This window comes from Strix uralensis, chromosome 1 (genome assembly GCF_047716275.1).
Source record: "Strix uralensis isolate ZFMK-TIS-50842 chromosome 1, bStrUra1, whole genome shotgun sequence".
Taxonomy (NCBI): Eukaryota; Metazoa; Chordata; class Aves; order Strigiformes; family Strigidae; genus Strix; species Strix uralensis.
In genome coordinates, this window is record NC_133972.1 from 107,005,903 (window position 1) to 107,025,170 (window position 19,268).

Sequence of the window (19,268 nt, forward strand, 5' to 3'; positions counted from 1 at the left end):
CAGGGACCCTCCGCCCGCCTCGGGCGAGACCGAAGGAGAAACCCTCGGTAGGAGCGGCTGGCGGCGGGGACCGGTCCCGCTTTTCCTCCTCCGCCGGCTCTGGGATGGGGGGGTGGGGGGTGGGGTAGGGGCTGCGCGCGCCTAACGAGGCGCGGGAAAAGTGTGAGCGCCGAGAGCCGCCGCCGCGGGGCGGAGAGCGTGGAAGGGGGCGCTGCCCCTTTAAATCCCGTCCCAAGGGGCGGGGAAGGGGCCGCGAGGGGGGCTGAGCGTGCGCGCGCGGCATCGCCTGGCGCCCCGGCGAGGCGACGGTGCCCCGGCGGGCGGGGGAGGGGCGCGGCGGGGGGCGGGGAGGGGGCGGGTGCGGAGCGGAGCGGAGTTGGCCGGGAGGGAGCGGGGTTGGCGGCGGCGGCGGCGGCGGGGTCCCCGCCATGGCCACGTCCCCGTGCAGCAGCAGCGGCGTCTCCTCGTCGTCCTCGTCGGGGCTGGGCGCGGACGCGGGGCTGGAGATCCGCACGCGCTCGGTGGAGCAGACGCTGGTGCCGCTGGTGTCGCAGGTAGAAATACCAACGTGCCAGCCCGATCCCCCTCAAACCCCCCCCGAACCACCCCCCCCACCCCCCTCCCCAACCCCGAGGCTTCCCCCTTCCCGCCTGGGACGGAGCGCGGCCACCAAAGTTTGCGCGCTCGGGTCACGGCGCTCCGTGGCCCCGCTCCCTCCGGCCGCTCGGGCGGGGGCGGCTTCTCTCCGCCGCGCCCCCTCGCTCCCTCGCGTCCCGGGCGCGGGGTCCCGCCAGCCGGCGGGGGGGCGTGTGTGCGTGTGGTGGGGATGAGGCGGGGGGGGGTGATGCTGCTCTCACGACCCTCCCCGAAAAAGGCTCCGAAGTGCCCCGCAAGGTCGCGGAGCCGTTGCGTAACGCCCGCGGCGCGAAGGCGCTGCGGTGCCGGGATGGCGCGGCCGGGGGCGGCGAGGCCAGGGGCTGGTGGGCGCCGGGCGGCGGGACCCGCTCCCCTCCCGGTGGAGGGGCCGCGCCGCCGGCCCGGCTCCCCCCGTCTCTCCCTCTCTCTCGCCTGACGGTTTTCCGCATGGGAGCGTTCTCCTTTTCTCACAGCTCAGTGCTGGTAGACTTCCAGGGGATTTGGCGAAGCTTTGTGTTTTCGCGGTCTGGCCTGAGCGTTGCATTGATTGGAGCTCTTTCGCACCCCAGGGCAGCAGCCGAATTTTAAGAAGTTAAATGTTACGCAGACTGTGTCTTGGTGACCTCTTAACGTGTCCCGCACAGTGCTAAATGAGCTTACAAAAAATAAAAATCAGGCTTTCAAGTGGTCTGCTAAGTAACTATATGCCAACCACTTCGGTGTTGGTGGGGGTTCCTCTTTAGATCTTTAGTTACAAAATCGGCGTTTGATATACCCAATACAATTTTTCTTTCTTGAAAAATAATGTATGAAAACAGCACAGCGTTTGCTGCATAACATTTGAGCGCTGATTATTAAAGTTAGCAAGCCGAACCCTATCTGTACAAAATCTCTAAACAGTGTGTAAGAGCCTCACAAAAACAACTAGTCCTGGTGAGGTCGAGTTATGTTTATACCGTCATAGCCCATCTGGAAACACTGTTGAGAGCCGTGTTTTGCATTTGTACAGCTGGGCTGCAGGAAGGGTTTGTGATGGGTAATTGTATTTCTGTGCTTATCATGGTAATTTGTCTGTCTCCGTTTGAAGAAATCACAGTCAGTTCGAAGCAGCCCTTCGAAGGGATTAAACCACTTGTTCCAAAGCAAAGTAAAATTAAAGTTCAATGAATTTTCTACTCCTGAAACAGTGGAGAGAGGTAAAATATGGAGATCACTTTTAGGAGGCTTGAGAGCAAACAGCAACGCCTCCAGTTGCAAAGGCTGAATTTAATTGCGTATGTTAAATTCTTACTTTTAACAGTTTTCTGTGAAGATGTGCACGTTCCTCTGGAATACTCTTTTAAGAACAGTGGTCATATTTCTCTGGGGATTCATTGCACATGTAATATGTCATGTATGATTTTGCGTTGCCCACAACACCTATGACTGCCTCTTCCAGAAGTGCTAAGCATCTTTCACATCCCCTGTATACAGTTTAAGGTGTCTGAGCATTTGTGAACACTCAGAGCTCACTGTTTTCCTGGTAAAGCGCTCCAGACTTCGGGCGAGCTTGTTCTCTTGAAGCGTGAGCGCTGAGCTCCGTTCAGATTCAGGCTGAAGTTGCTGATGGTATCAGCTGCTTGCCTGATAAAATGCCCCACTTACTGTGCTGGTTTATCAGTTCTGTCTGTACTGTTTCATCTAGATTGTTCAGCAGAGGTCTCACTGGCTGGCTTTGTTTGGGTATTTATGCAGAAAGGGTTTTTACAGAGTACTTAATCTCAGAATTTGTTTTTATATTCTGCATAAGCAGTGTATTAGTAATGCTCACGACTTTGTTTTTCTGTTTGTATCAAATACACTTGCAAAGGGATTGGTTCCTGCTGTGAAGTTAACTTCACAGTTTACCCTTTTGTTAAAAGCCGAGAAGCGCTATGTGATACCTGCATACTACTGAAAAAAATAGAATGTTGCTACTGCTTTTCACTACTTATTTTAAGCAAAGAGGAAACAAAAGGCACCCTGTCTGACAAACTCACTTTCAACCTCATGTGGAGCTAAATCTGTTTGAGAAAAAAAAAGAAAAGCTGCATTGATTCTTTTTTAAATTCATGTACTGTATAGTACATTGTCCTAATTGATGTATAATACTGTAAACTTGTTTTTGACCGCTTGCTCTTACTCAGCAAATGTGAGGGTTATTTTTGTTTGATTTTTTTTTAATTGCACTTTGCAGCTTGATTTTTCTTATAGACCATATAGTATCAAGAGTATATTTGCTGCCAGTGGTGGTGTAAGAGTCCTGTTTTCCTGACAGGAGAAATTACCCTTAGAGTCATTACTGGAGATGTTTATTAATAAATTTGTTTTTAAAACTTAGTATTTACAGAGTTAAACTAGGTCTTCATTTTCTCTAGATCTGTTCAGACCCTGATGTGGCCCTTTTCTGATAGTGCCACAAATGACAAAAGAAGACAGGAGATTTAAGCCACAGTATTAAGCATATTTGCTCTTTTTCACTATCTACATATCTGTACTGTGAAGAGAATCATTTTACAGTATTGTGGAAAGCATGTGGCATGCAGTTCAGAAAATAGGGCTTTTGGGTCAAACCCCACAACTTTCTTTAGCACAGGTAGAATTCTCTTCTCCTGGAGAGGTGTCTTTAGTTCAGTGTTCCACACGTAAATAGTACAGAATTCTTTAAAATCTAGACATCTGCTTCACTGCTGCTACCCATTTCCAGTCTAATTATGTTGGGTTTTATTTTTTATGGAAAGTTTTTGGCAACACAAGTCAGGAAGGGTGTTTAAAGTGGTCGATGCTGACTCATTTAATAACAAGTCATTTAAACAGTTGAGGAAAGGCAAAGACAGGGAAAAAGCACTTTCCAGGATGTGGCTCCACCAGTGACTTCCTCAGCTGCCATTATGTACCTGTTTGCTAGTCCAGCAGCAGTTGGGTATCTTGACAGCTGTAGGAGTCCGTCTGTCTGTATCTGTTCTAAGGAAGCACTCTGAGAAACTGCAGAATAGGTTTTTGTCCACCTTCACAGTTAGGCACTTGGGAGAAGTTCACTGAGAGGGAACTCTGAGCTCTGTGTGCGTATGTTCCTGAAAGAACAAAGTTTTCATAGTTGAAGAGGACCTATCCTCCAACATCCTGAGTGTAGACTCTGCTATTACAGCTAGCTGCTCAACCTTCAGAAAGTCCATTTTGTGTCAACACTTTGGAGAATGATTGTGTGCCCATGTTACATGTTTTTCCAACTTCCTTGATACAAGAGATCCTGTCAGAGCTTTTGGAATTGGCTTGACCTATAAAATAAGAGTTTAAATAACTACAAAAAGCCCACGATACCAATGTTTCTGAATTTTGTTACTGTCAGTCTTAGATTCTGCAGAAGTTAACAGTGATACATGCCTTGAGGTGGATAAAACAAGCCTGTTCTTTACTATGGTATTGTTTCCTTGCTTTCTCTGAAGCTAGCTAAAATAATTCCCATTTCAGTAAATGTTATATAGTTATATAACATTACATAATGTTCTGCCAGTATTCTGTTTTTCTGAAAGTTTTGCAGTTATATATTAGAGCCCAAAGAAGAACCAACAGCTGATGTTTTCCCATTTATACGAAAAACTCACTGATGCAGTTTTCAGATTGAAGGTATGACTTTAGAATAGCCCTACTGGATCAAGCTAGAGGTCTGTATATAATCAGTGACTTTTTCTCTTTTTTTTTTTTTTTTTTTTTTTTGTCAATTACCAGTGGCATCCCTTAGGGACTGATACAGGGGCCAGTATTGTATAACAAGCTTGATAGGAGTGAACAGTGTGCTGCTGCAGCAGCAAAGTCAACAGGATGCTGGGTTACATCAACAAGGACATCACCAGCAGAGGTAAAGAAGTCATTATCCCGCTCTGCTTGGCACTTGTCAGGCCACACCTGGAATACTGTGTTCAGTTTTGGTCCCCACCATACAGTAAGGATGTGGACAGGCTGGAGAGGGTCCAGAGAAGGGCCACAAAGATGATCAAGGGACTGGGAAGCCTGCCATGTGAGGAAAGTCTGACAGAATTGGGTTTGTTCAGCCTTGAGAAGAGAAGGCGTAGGGGAGACCTTATCACCATATTCCAGTATTTAAAGGGTGGCTACAAAGAAGATGGAGACTCCCTTTTTACAAGGAGTCACATGGAGAAGATGAGGGGTAATGGGTACAAGTTACTCCTGGGGAGATTCCGATTGGACACAAGAGGAAAATTTTTCACAGTGAGAACAATTGGCCACTGGAATAATCTCCCCACAGAAGTGGCAGATTTCACAACCTTGGATAAGATTCAGCTGGATGGGGTGCTGGGATATCTTGTCTAGACCATACTTTTGCCAAGAAAGGTTGGACCAGGTGATCTTGAGGTATTCTGTGTTTCTCTGGTCATAGAATCATAGAATGGTTTGGGTTGGAAGTGACCTTCAAGATCATCTCATTCCAACCCCACTGCCACAGGCAGGGACACCTTGCACTAGACCAGTTTGCTCAAAGCCCCATCCAACCTGGCCTTGAACACTTCCAGGGAGGGGGCAGCCACAACTTCTCTGGGCAGCCTGTTCCAGTGTCTCACCACCCTCTCAGGAAAGAATTTCTTCCTCATGTCTAATCTGAATCTATCCACTTTCAGTTTAAAACTGTTATCCCTCATCCTATCCCTACACTCCCTGATAAAGAGTCCCTCTGATCTTTCCTCTAGGCCCCCTTTAAGTACTGGAAGGCTGCTATAAGTTCTCCCTGGAGCCTTCTCTTTTCCAGGCTGAACCACCCCAACTCTCTCAAGTCTGTCCTCATAAGGAAGGTGCTCCAGCCCCCTGATCATCTTTGTGGCCTCCTCTGGACCAGCTCGAGCAGGTCTATGTCCTTCTTATATTGGGGGCCCCAGAGCTGGACACAGCACTGAAGGTGGGGTCTCACAAGAGTGGAGTAGAGGGGGAGAATCACCTACCTTGACCTGCTGGCCACACTTTTCTTGATGCAGCCCAGGATACAGTTGGCTTTCTGGGCTGAGAGTACACATTGCTGGCTCACAGTCAGTTTTCCATCCACTAGTACCCCCAAGTCCTTCTCCGCAGGGATGCTTTCCGTCCAGCCTGTATTTATGCTTGGGATTGCCCCAACCCATGTGCAGGACCTTGCACTTGTCCTTGTTGAACTTCATGAGGTTTGCACAGGGCCACCTCTCAAGCCTGTAAGGTTACTCTGAATGACATCCCTTCCCTCCAGCGTGTCAACCGCACCACACAGCTTGGTGTCGTTGGCAAACTTGCTGAGGGTGCACTCAGTCCCACTGCCCATGTCACCAACAAAGATGTTAAACAGCACCAGTCCCAACACTGACCCCTGAGAAACGCCCCTTGTCACTGCTTTCCACTTGGACATCAAGTCGACCGTAACACTTTGAGTGCAACTGTCCAGCCAATTCCTTATCCACCAGTTGGTTCACCTGTTGAATCCATGTGTCTCCAATTTAGAGACAAGGATGTCATGTGGGACAGTGTCAAATGCTTTGCACAAGTCCGTCAGCTGCTCTTCCCGTATCCACCAACGCTTAGTGAAGTCATGTTGGGTGTCACCACTCACCTCCTCCTTGTTTTCCATGTTTTCCAGGAGGATCCACTCCATGATCTTGCTGGGCACAGAGGTGAGACTGGCTGGCCTGTAGTTCCCTGGGTCTTCTTTCTTTCCCTTTTTAAAAATGGAGATTATGTTTCCCCTTTTCCAGTCAGCGGGAACTTCACTGGACTGCTGCTACTTCTCAAATTCTTCTTTATTAATGATCCAAATGTTGGGATGATGGGCCAGCATGTTCAACAGGCGTGTGAACTCCCCTACAGCAAGTTGGGAAGTCTCTGATACGCTGGAGAACAGGGCTGCTAGACAGAGGGACAGGCTGGAAAGATGATCTGACAGAAAGTTTATGAAGTCCAACAAAGGCAATAATAGTCCTGCATCTGGGCTAGGGTAACACCACACCACAGTACAGCCTGGGATCAGCTGCCTAGAGAAAACCTTTGCAAGGAAAGACGTGGGGGTCCTGGAGGACAAAGAGTTGAACAAGAGTCAGCAATGATGGCCAGCTGCACGCTGGATTTTTAGTAGAGGTGTAACCAGCAGGCTGCAGAAATGATTCTTCCCTTCTGTTTGGCACTTGTGAGACAGCATCTGGAGTACCACATCCAGTTCTGGGCTCCTTGGGACCAGGGAAAGCATTGACATAGTGGAGCATGTGATGTAAGGAGAGAGGCTGAAGGAAGCGGGTTTGTTCCACCTCAAGAAGAGAGATGTAATGGTCAGCTAGGACCGAGCTTTCATGTAGGAAACTAGGATGGTACTTTCCCATCTGTATCACTTTAATCTGCAATGATTTTTTGTCTGACATTTTCTTCCCTGGTCAGCATTGCAAGGTGTTTCTACAATTCTGTAGTCAGATCTTATCTTTACTGTCCTGAATAACTTAGGATCACCAGCAAATTTTCATCATTTTATTACCTGCTTATCTCTCCTCCCTCTTTATGATTATGTAGAATAATCCATGTCCCAGTGCAGGTTTCTGTGAAACTCCATTGGTCATCTCCTATTAAAGTAAGCAATCATTTACTTCCTGTCTTGCTTCATCTTCCTTCTCATCATTCTGTCTCTTAATGAGTTAAATATTCATACAAAGGGCCTTCTTTCATTTTTTTTCAGAGACCTGCTTGGTGTCCTTTGAAACCTTTGGTATGGACTTTGTTTCCTTGTTTTCTTTCAGCAGGGTGTCTCCTTATCCATGTAATTGGTGATCTCTGCAGAGAAATCTGGTTTTATGAGGCAGAAATTCGTTTAACAAACACCATGTTGAGTCTTTGCTGGTATGTCATATTAATTTGGGTGTTCACTATTTCTGTTCTTCCTAATTTTTTGTATTGATTTGCCATGTACAAGCGTCAGTCAACCTCCATACCTCAATTGAGTTTTAAGCAGGAGATTGCATAAGAAAGTTGATACAATCTGTTGCATCTTTGAGTCCCTTGAAATCTTAGTGAATAGCATCTCATGTTGGCAAGTTGTTCCAGTTCATTTTATCTACTATTTTCATAGCCTCTTCTGCAGTGACTTTGATTCCACACAGATTCTCCGAGTACATCACATAAATAAATTCTAGAGTAGGGATCGCTTCACTTTCTTTTGTAGTTGAGCACAAATACGAGTTCTGCTCTGTTCTTCCTTTCTGTCAAAGAGATGGGGCAAAGCTGTGTTAAGGAAGTAACTGAGTATATCAGGGTTATAACTCCTGAAGAAATGGACTGTAATAGCTGGTAAGTTACTGTACGTTTAGTGGAACTGATGTTATTCTCCATGGAACTGAACAAGCATGTTCTATCAAAGAGAGAGATTTAAGGGAAGTGTAAAACTGTAGACATGGAGTTTAGTATGCTACTTTTCCGTGACACTGGTCTTTGAATTTTGTCTGTAGGCTAGCAGTGTCTTTGGGGAAGTTGTTTTGTGATCTCATTGGCTTGAAAGTCCTCAGGTGATTGGAAACTCCTAGGTTGCTCATATTGTACCCAGTAGCAGCGGAACTCCAAATAGCAACTCACGTTCAGTTCTCCAATATACCTGTGGATGTGAACCTTAGTATGTCTCCTTCCTGAAGGCTATTTCCTCTGGATGTAGCAAAGGAGCTTCATAAGGCTTATTTTTGAGGGATGTACACATGTGTGGCGCCAGTCTCCTTCAGAGACTGAATAGAAGTGTCTGATATACTCTCTGAACACTATTCATAAAATTAAGGAATATATCTAGTCTCATTCCCTTCCTGAACTTCAGCATTCAGTCCAAGCTCTCCTTCATTTAAACTTACTTGCATTTCCCGTGCAGCAGATGCACTGAGAGATTTGTTCCAGCAAGTCCCTAGACATTTTTTGGTACCTCTAGGTCTTTCCCTTTCCCACTTCTAAGGTGCTGTCCTGGTTTAACCAGGATAGGGTTAAGTTTCCCCAGCAGTAGGGGGGGGGAGCTCTAGCCGGGTTATTCAGATACCATGCGGACGGGAGCGCGGTGCGCATGGTTTTGTACATCTGCTCCTCTCACTGCTGTATTGGTAGATATTTTGCTCTGTTCATTGCTATCACTATTACTGTTATTGTTATTGTTGTTGTTTGTTGTGTTGCTATTGCACTGTTGTATTAAACCTTTCCTTATTTCAGCCTTGGGGCTTTGTATTTCACTCCCTTTGTGGGGGAGGGGTAGCAGCCCCGTGGTCTCAGACCCCAGCAGGGGCTAAACCATTACAGGTGCTAAAAGGTTCTTACATTGTTGGCTGCTCTTGCTCCAGTATGGTGCCAGGACTTGCACTTTGTCCCTTGTGGCTCTTTTTGGAGGATGGGAAAATTCCTTTTTAGAAAAAGTAGGGTAATCCATATTTGTGTTAAACTCATTGCATTCTTCGGTGCATCTGAGAAAAAAAAATCTGAGCACACTTCTTTTAAAATGCTTCTTGCGTACTAGTCTTTACCCTTCAGTACTTAAAAATTCTGGTAACTTGCAAGCTTTGAGAAGCTTTCTCCCCTTTTCCAGGATTTTCTTCTTTGTGAATTAATTTGGTACTCACTTTAGACTTGAGACTTGGCACTACTGTTGAGTAATAAAATCATGTATGTTGAGTAATAAAGTTGAGTAATAAAATAGAATTACGGTTGTAGAGGCTTGCGTTGTACCTCCTGCTAGTAGTTTCTTAGTTTACATCATGTACCGCAGAGAAACAGAGCCACGGATGCAGTCATACGCATTAACTGCTGTTGAGTCTGGAAGCATATGGTATGCTGCCTGTGTAGAGAGGTGCACCTCATTAGTTTCAATTAGTCACTAACTCATGGAGTCTTCCCCTCCCTTTGGTTCCATAGGTATTGTGGGTTAAGTTGTGAGCTTGTGGTTTGTATTATGAATCTTCCACTCAATACAAATTATTTTTCTGGACAACGAAGCTTGCAGCAGCTCAACTGTTACTCAGCCTACACTTGGTATTTTGTGCCCCTGAAGGAGCCTGATTCTTTCTCTTTGATTTATGCAGAAAAGTTAATCTTACGAGTTTGTCATCTGGCTGTAGATAATGTGATTACTTCAGTCACAGTACCAGTTGTATTTCTGGGCTGTTGTGGTTGCAGGTTTTCCTTTACTGAGGCTAGTTTTTAATTGACAGCTATTTAGTCATTGAAGCTAGGTTGTTATGAAACAGTGAAATGGAAATAGTTAATAATTTACAGTTGTGGTTTTTAAGGTATGCTGGGGTGTACAGGAGTACCTTAGAATATCCTAAATAGGTAAATGAAATTATTTTGTTACATTAATAATTAATGATGTTAATATCACTAATGATATTCTGCTTTACAAGAAAAATTACACTTGAACATTTTATCACATGAGCAACAGCACTACCATGAAACAGCTGTGGTTTCAGGGTTTTTTTTCTGTGAACCCTTGGATGGTGAAATTGGCTTTGAGTTAAGCTTGGCTACTGCTTTATAATGTTCAATACCTTAGTCTTTGATGTGATAAATCAGTCAGACTAATATTTCAAGTAGCTGGAGTCAGATGCTTCTTACTGACATAGCTGAAAATCAATTGCTCTTTTTCAATGGAATCTTATCTTTCAAATTTATGAGATCTGATTAATGACTTTTCTATAGATTAAACAAATTTTTGTAGTTCTCCTGTAGAATGAGTACTAAATCAAAACTGCCTCATAGTGATCCTGCACAAAAAGAATTGGAGCAGCTTTCTTGCTATTCAGCATTGTTAACAGATGGTTTTAGATAGATTGGGTAGGGAAATCCCTGAAGGATGAATTATGAATTAATGATTGCAAACAACTGATTATAGTTTAGTAAAACTGTTGTATGGTACTATGAGCCTATGACTTTCTTCATGAATTTTTTTTTTTATGTTTATAAATTCATAGACAAAACATAACCCTTGCTAGATAGAGCCTTAAGTTATAATTTTTGCTCATTGAGTTGTATTGCATTCCATTACTAGCCTTGTTTAAAGCTAGTGGGGAAAATGAGTAGTGATATAGACTCTAGTGCCAAATTGGAACTGTTAATCTAATTTAGATACTGAATGGGATGATTTCTTGTCTTTATACATAGAATGAATTCCCAAATAGTAAGATAACCCCTAAACACAAGTTACAAAAATCATGTAGGAGTAAATCCTGAGATTCTCTCAGATGTATATGGAAGAATAAAAAATTATGCAGTTGCTTTTCCTTTAGAGAAACATTTTTGCATTCACTTTTTGTATTAAGCAGAATGAATATAACCACCTATAACCACACAAATCATGTATTTTCAAATAACAATAAAATTGTGTTGTAGTAACATAATGTTGTAAACGTAGTTTTTAGTGTGGTGGTTTTTGTGTTGTTTTTAAAAATTTATTTATTCACAGGTTTCAAAATTGTTTAGAAGGGTAATATTGTCCAAAGTTGCAAGTGCTTAGCATGTAGGAGGTTAGACCCATGTATGGAATGTTCCCTTTTAATTATCAAATATTCTGTACTGTGTTTCAGTGTTACACTTAAATATTCTTAATTTTTCCAACTGAATGAGTTTTTGTTGCCCTTGAGCTCTTCAAGGAAGTAAGCAGAAGAATATACAGGCTCTTTAACATAAATAAGGTAATGGTTCCTGGATGATACGAAGTTTTTGTTTTGTTTTACACTCCTGTAGGTGGATAGTAGTTGGATTTGCATAGCCGTTTCCAGAGCACACTGTACTTCTCTAATAATCCCTAGGGCAAGTATGTGCTTTTCAAGATGAAATACCAGGTGTTGCTCTGCACTGAAGTGGTATGTCAAAATGCTTGCTAAGGAAGTCTTTGCTAAAAAAGGCTGGAGGAACCCTTCTGTCTGCAGCAAGACAGACTGAATGGCTGGTATTTGTGCCAGTGAAGCTGCATGTTTGTGGGACTAACAAGCAACTTCTCCTGCATCTTCAGGAGCCAATCCCGATTTGAATAGAAAGAATTCTCAATTGCAGGTGGTATCAGTGTGTTGTGCCTGTTACATCATTTATTACAATGTCTGAATTTTTTGTTCCACAACAGTGGCTTCTTTTTGAATAAGCAGCTCAGAGCTGGCTCAGGCTTTGTTTGCACAAACAGTAGAAGTTTTAGGTACATTAACAAAGGCAAGTTAGGGAAGAAAGCCACAATAATAATTTGCCATTCAGTCTCTCATTTTGAGGTTACCTGATCATCTTAGTAAATTGAGTTATTTCTGAGACTTGCATCTCTCTGGTGCTGAAAACATGCCTGCATCTGTTTTGACCACATCTGAAAGTACACTTTTAAACAATGAACTTCCCTGGGAGTTTGTTTTGTTTATTTAGGCTTGCTCATGCCCAGGATTTCTAGGTGCAGAATGAAATAGGGTAATAGCTTTGTTTATGAAATCTACCCATTTGGGTAAGAAGATAACTGAACTGGAGGGCAACAGGAGAGGAGGGAAATGTACTGGCTTGTTCACCCTTAAAACCAATATTTGGGTCTATTAGCTTAGGTTCACTTATTTTACTGAGGTAGTTGTGCGTTTCAGCAAACTTCAAGACAGCGGTGGAGTTAGAAAGCCAATTCATAATGAAAGGTGCAATAAAGGCCGTTTTTTGTTTGGATGCATTTTATGATAGGTAAACGTGTATTTTTTTGATGTTCAGTATACTTGTTGATGCATGCATCATAAAACAGAAGAGGTTAAATTGGAGTTTCAATTAAAAAAATTATTTTTGCCAACTTGTATCAAGTTACTTAAAGGTGCAAAATTCAGTCTGTAAACTTCCATACATCTTTTCAAAAAGAGAAGGAAGCTCGAACTTGAATTGTCTGAAAATTAAGATCTTTATCATCATCACTCACTTCTGTAGAAATTCTGGGGGAACATAGGGCAGTCCTCTGACTTGTGAGGCATGTGACAATAAGAGTAAACAAGGTAGCTCTGCTCTGTGGTCAAGCCTCACTGAGCGTTCTCTCCAGTGATTCTTCTGTGTGTGGAAAAAAAGAAGGGAGGATGGCAGGAGTGCAGGTCAGTTTTCGTGTACTTTTCTACTTCATATCTGCAGATCCCTGGGGATCTCTGATTGTAAGGAGTCTGTGAAAAGTGAACATTAAAAAGCAAGTGTATTTCTCCTCTATAGTAGTGTTACTTTAGTAATATTATTGAAGTAATTCAAACCTCCACATAATATCTGAGAATCCGCAGGTTGCAAGAACTAGTCAGCTGTGTTCGTATCTTTTTTTTGCTCTCTGGAGTTCCTTTTCACAAGAACTTGCAAAAAAGTTGGAAATAATTTAATCCCACTGAAAAAAAATTTCTGAAGTTTTCAGAGTTTTCATTACTTTGAAAAAAAACAAAAAACCCCAAACGCAAAATAACCCACACTGGAGGAAATAAATTGGTGTCATCAAAGTACTACATCTTAATGGAACAAGTTCATCTCTATCACATTTTGGATAATCATTTTCTCGGTGGTGTTTGGTTTGGATCTTGAAATTTAAAGGGCCCTTGGTTTTCCAGGAATGCACTCAGCACAAAGAAAGGGTATTCACTACTATAGGAGTCTCCCTATGAGTTGAATCCTTTCTTTTGATCTCTTAACAATTCCAGGAATGTGTAACAAGTACATAGCAATGGTACTAATAATCTGAGGTGTGTATTCGAAGTTGAAGTTGTATATTCTTGTCTTTCCTGGCAAACTTTACAAAGGATGTTTTGAAGCCTAGATCTGAAGGAGGTGAAGAGGACTGTTATCACCCCTTCCAAATAGTATTTTCTACCTGTTGAAGCTATTGTGCTTGTGAGAAGTGCACAATTCAATGTTGTGGTGCTTTAAAATGAAGTGTACATTTGCAGTTAACCAAAAATCTGGTTACAACTGCAGTATAGCTAGTGTCTCATTTGCTTGTTTTATTCTCATGCTCTTTTCTAAGCACCCATGTTTGGGTACTATTGGAAATACTAGATTAGGTATACTAGTGGTCTGATTTGGTAGGGCTGTTCTTGTGTTGCTTGTCAGCTTCTACTTGTCACTGCAGGTCCTGGATTATTCCTTCTTCCTTTTCGGAGGTGGCTTATCAGCTTGTTAGGCACTATATGTGAAAGATTGCCTGAGGCTCCTCTAAGCATGTTAGCATTTGCCCATAGATAAGTGAACCAGCTTACAGGTTGTTAAAGTAGTTTATTTCATGTGATTCCCTGAAGGCTTTTATGAAAGATGTGTACAAAAGCAAACAGAAGATGCTTTTAAAAAGCCTTCAGCTAAAGATACAACTACAACACTGTTACCACAAGTGTAACAGAACTCAGTGGTTTTGGACATGCGGCATATTTGTACTGCCCTTCTAGACACCAGTGCACAGGCGATAAGAGGAAAATATATAAATAGGGGGTAGCAGGGTTGTAACACTTCTTGCAAGCAGTTCTTTTACAGAAGTGGTGACTCAGGGTCCTGAATGGTGCATTGAGTCTACGCAACTTCTGCAAGAAAGGGTTGGTTGTCCCTTTTGAATAATAATGTGAAGAAGAAACTTCTGATTCAGGTGTCCATAAAGCAGAGGCAGTTGTCTCAAATAATGTTTTGGGTTCTTATAGTTGACTAGCGCATTAGTTGTTAACTCAGTTGCATTTCATTTTTGGTTAATCTTTTTCAGCCTTTGAAAACTTTCAAAGTTGAGTTTCTACAAAGTTTATTTGTGGGATTTTTCTACAAAAATGAAAACTGAGTAGGAAGATAAGGCTTTCCAATTCTAAAAATCTGCACATCAGCCAGACTTCTAAAAAATATTTTAGTGCTTGAAATTGTAGGAAATGCTTAGTAAGACAGGCACCTAATCTTAACAGACTTGTGATTTCTAGGCCAGGTAAGCAGGTATTCCTTGTTCACTTCTCAAGATCCCTGAGGCTCGTCTTTTGTGATGAGAAGTCTGGGTGACAGTTTTGCTTGTAGGCCTTATGGACTGGATGTTAAATGCCAGCTGCTGCTTCTGTGCTGTCTCACATGTGTGGTCACATTCTGTAGCAGAAGTGGGTGTTGGAACAACGTGAGCTTCTGTCTGGTTAAATGAGTCTGAAGACCTGTTTGTCCTTAAGTAGTACACAAGACCTAATGAGAAACTACCTAAAATGTAATAGTAGAAGTTCCTCCCCACCCTCAAACTCAAGATGAACTAATAAAAGTATGGGTAGTGTGGGAAAGGTCTTTTTGACCAATTTTTCTACATGTCCTATCAAATACAACTAAATTTACTTCGCAGCACACTTCTGTTGTAGGGGATTGAGGCTTCTTCTCTAGTATGTAGCACTATTACATTTTCTTATCAAAGGCTTTCCATTCCTGGTATTACATTTTTTCAGAAAGGAATTCCCTACCATTATGAAATTAATGTAAGGTAGAAAGCAGAAAATTCACAAAATGAAAGAGGAGCTGTTACTCTAAGGATGCTCTAGAGCTGTTACTCTAAGGATTATCCTCATTGCATAGAGAAAACATCTTGAATATTTTTTTCTAGCAGGAAAACCAGTTAGTGAGAGGCAGTAACAAATACTGCTCTTGAGAGTCTAAATCATCCTATATACAATGTGGATACTTACCCAGGGAGGGAAGTGGATAGAATATCTTCCAACATGACTTCTCAGTTTAACTCTTGTGTTTGTAGAAGTGGCTGTGAAATAGCTATGTTTTCCCTGGTTTTATTTTCAGTTGTCTATAAATACTTTCTGAAACCCAGTCTCTTAAGTATCACTTAATTCTGTCATGTAAAACGTAATTACACTGATAATAAATAGGCGTTAGAATATTTTTAGCTAAGCATGCTGTCATGATGCTTCCTGTGCATGAAGCATATAACAACTTAAATGTCAGTATCTGAAGGCCCTCAAAAAACTCTGAAAACAGCTGCTTGAAAACTGCCACAACTGAGCTTGCTTCCTTAAAGATGAAGTACGTCTTGATACGTTATGACTATATGTGTTAGTTTCAGTAAAGTACTTGGGAAAAGGCCATTTTTCTGGGGCGGCTGGAAACAAGTGACAAAAGATTGTAACTGATCGTTTCTTGAGACTGCACGCTCCTTAAACTGTTTGTCTCAAATCTCAGATAAGCATTCCATGGAAATAGTGTAAAAGCTCATATTAAACAGAGCATGAGTACCATCAAAAGGACTGTTTCCTTTCTAGGACCTGATCAGTAAATCCTTAAGTAAACATCATGTAACATAATACTCTTGTTCAAAGAGACTCACAGGTCTTTCAGCTGTTAACTCTTACCCAAGCACCACAAATGTTAGTGACTGGATGATACATGATTAGAATATGACAGATTAAATATGTGGGAGGTGTTAAGCTTAAAGGAGAGTTTAGATAATGTTCTTGGAGTCACAGGGGTTTCCTTTTTCTAAAAAAAACACGAAAGAAACACAGCAGTAATAGTTCTGGTCTGGTTGCAACTGGATGGGCTGCAGGGGAAAGGCAGTTCTTTGTAACCTGAAATATCCTTAAACGTTGCAAGTTTTCACTAATTCAGTTTTTGATAGGCCCTTAGGGTATCTTTGGAGGAAGGCGGTTGTTCATTGGGGAGAAAGTCCCCTGTTAGGTTTCTTGTGGGTCTTTGCTTTTCTCCATTTATCTTGTGCAATTTTATATCTTTGTTTTATATGTTGTTTAAAAGTGAGAAGCCAAAACTTTGCTTATTCATTATTATAGAAGCCTAGCTTATTGGCTTTTTAACGCTTATTGCTTTATTTGTATCCTGAAGCAGACGGTATTGTATGCCTCTCCCCTACACCCATTCAGTTGTACTGCTTAGGGATTTATTTTTTTTTTAATGGTCTGACTAGTTAAATAATCTTTGTGCTGCTTATTAGCATCACAGTTTCCTTCAGTTTGTCACTTAACATACTAGTGAAATTCCTCTCCTTGCTCAGTTAAGATTTTGTTTCTTAGTTTTTTTAACCCTGATTGTTAATTATGTTTGATTAAGTTTCGAAAATAATCTAAAAATGCAGTTGTTATTACCTCTGCTTTTTCCTAACTTTAAATAGAGGATATACCTGAGTGTATACCTGTCACTCTTAACACTTCATGAAGGAAAGAGAAAGATATTTCTCAGAATTATACATTCTCCTTGTTTGCACAGCGGTTTTCTGCAGGGCAGGTTATGAGAAGCTCATCTGTATCTGAAGAGCTTTCCTCATGCCTTTGATGTTACTAAGCGTTTTACATTAGATATATGTCTAACTCATGTTTCTAGAACAGAAGACAGCCCTTTTTCCTTTAACTGGTATATATTTCATACCTTCCTCTATCTCTTTCTTTTGTCATGACTTACCTACTCCTATTTCAGGGCTGTTTGTTGCTTACTTTTTTACAACAAACATCCTACACAAATTTTACTATATTAGTACAGGCTGAATTTGCTACATAACATTGATCACACTTGAAATCAGTGTTATATGAAGCTGTTTGTCTTGATGTTTCGAACTGCTTGACCAATTACTGGTTTAGTTCTTTCACAATGTTTGTTTTTAACTGGTAATCCATATAGGTTTTGACTTTTCTGGAAAAAAAGAAAGATGGAGTTCAACAAACTTCCCTCCATTCTAATATTAAGATAGTTACTGTAGTGGCCTGAGTTAGCCAGTCTGAGAAGAAATTATATTACCCAGCTAAGAGTTCATTATTCCAGGAGGTATTTGCAAAGCCTCAGATGCTGTGTATAACCATAGGCTTCCAAACTGAGTTTTATCTGCATATACAAGCTATTCCAGTGGGTGTCTAGAGTATGTCGTAAAATCACAAGTGGTTTGGGTTGGAAGGGACCTTTAAAGACCATATAGTCCAATCCCTCCTGCTGTGGGCAGGGACATCTTCCACTAGATGAGGTTGCTCAAAGCCCCGTCCAACCTGGCCTTGAACACTTCCAGGGAGGGGACATCCACAACTTCTCAGGGTAACCTGTTCCAGTGTCTCACCACTCTCGCATTAAAGAATTTCTTCGTTATGTCCAGTCTAAATCTACCCTCTTTTAGTTTGAAAAGATTGTCTCCTGTATTGCCACTACAGGCCTTGGTAAAAAGTCTTTCTTCATGTTTTTTATAAGCCCCCTTCATATATTGAAAGACTGAAATGAGGTCTCCCCGGAGCCTTCTCTTCTCTTCTCCAGACTGAACAGCCCTGACTCTCTCATCTAGGAGAGGTGTTCCAGGCCTCTGACCATTTTTGTGGCCCTCCTCTGGACCCATTTCAACTGGTCCATGTCTTTCTTGCGCTGGGGACTCCAGAGCTGAACACAGAACACCAGGTGGGGTCTCAAGAGCAAAGTAGAGGGGCAGAATCAGCTCTGTTGACCTGCTGGCCATGCGTCTTTCTGTGCAGCCTGGGATCCAGTTGGCTTTCTGGGTTGCCAGCTCACATCCAGTTTTTCATGCATCAATATCCCCAAGTCCTTTTCTGCAGGGCTGTTCTCAATCCATTCATCCCCCAGTCTGCATTGATACTGGGAATTATCCCAACCTAGGTGCAGAACCTTGCATTTGGCCTTGCTGAACTTCATGAGGTTAAGATGACACTGGTGATGGACCTGCCAAAACAGCTTCTGATTCTTGCTTCACCTTCTGTGGGGGGGACATAGGGGGTGTCTTTTTCTGCAGAACTGGTGACCCCCTCTGAAAGGTTCTGAAGAAGTGATAGAATTGTAAACTTTACCCCTGTCTCAAATGAAAGCATTTCTGAAAATGTTTTCTAAGACTTTATTAAAGCAACTTAAGCTGTGACATCTTTATGACTTCTATCATTTGCCTACCTCTACAGTAACATATGGGATTAAAATGCCCTTGATTTGTAAGAGACGGTGGGATTCCTTTCACTCTGCAGTTAGTTGCATATGCATTTTTTTCAGGGTTATGCAGAACATGTTTAAACTTCTACTGGTATAAAATGCTGTGGGAGGTAAACTTGCAGCCAGGACATGCATCCAACTAGTATTCTATTTGTCTTAGGCTGGTGTTATTTTATATATACTTTTGAGAAGTCAGAAACTCTATGAATGTAATATTAGCCCTTTGTTTGCATAGCATTGAGTTGCTGTTTGCTTAAAAATCAGTTGAGGAAACAAAGTAGTGACCCTTTGTCAAATTGGTTTTCTTCAGTGTTTGGTCTAATGCTTTCTGTAGGCTTGCTGCCCATGAATGGTCAAGAATTTGCCATTGGGATTGTTAGATTAGCTGTCAGGTATTTGATAGTTTGGTATACTGGAAGCATCCACAATGCAAGAATTCAGGAGAACTGCATAGTGCAGTTGTTTTTAATATCCATGTGATATTAATCTGAATTTCCACTGAAGTGATGGTAATAGTATGTTTTGGGGAATGTCATTCCTCCTCTATAATGAACCTGAAGGTGTTCAGATGTTTGCTCAGTTTATTCTTTAATAGGACTCTGTTTTCATCGTAGGATGGTATTTTCACTGGATGGGCATCAGGGGTTCATAGCTTTGGAGTTGAAGTTTGGTGAACTGAGGGAACTCTTAGAGGGACAGATTTGTTGTATGAATTATAGAAAGTGGCCTTCCTTTAG

The 19,268-nt window shown here is 42.1% G+C and overlaps 1 protein-coding gene across 1 annotated transcript in view; it reads left to right on the top strand.

Moving 5' to 3' along the window:
• The first annotated feature begins 396 nt into the window (after window positions 1-396).
• Window positions 397-19,268, top strand: part of CTNNAL1 (catenin alpha like 1) — a 60,449-nt gene continuing 41,577 nt past the window's right edge. The window contains exon 1 of the mRNA XM_074876180.1: window positions 397-554. Within this exon, the coding sequence (XP_074732281.1) occupies window positions 429-554 (126 nt within the window). The 5' untranslated portion in view covers window positions 397-428. The remainder of the gene's footprint in view (window positions 555-19,268) is intronic.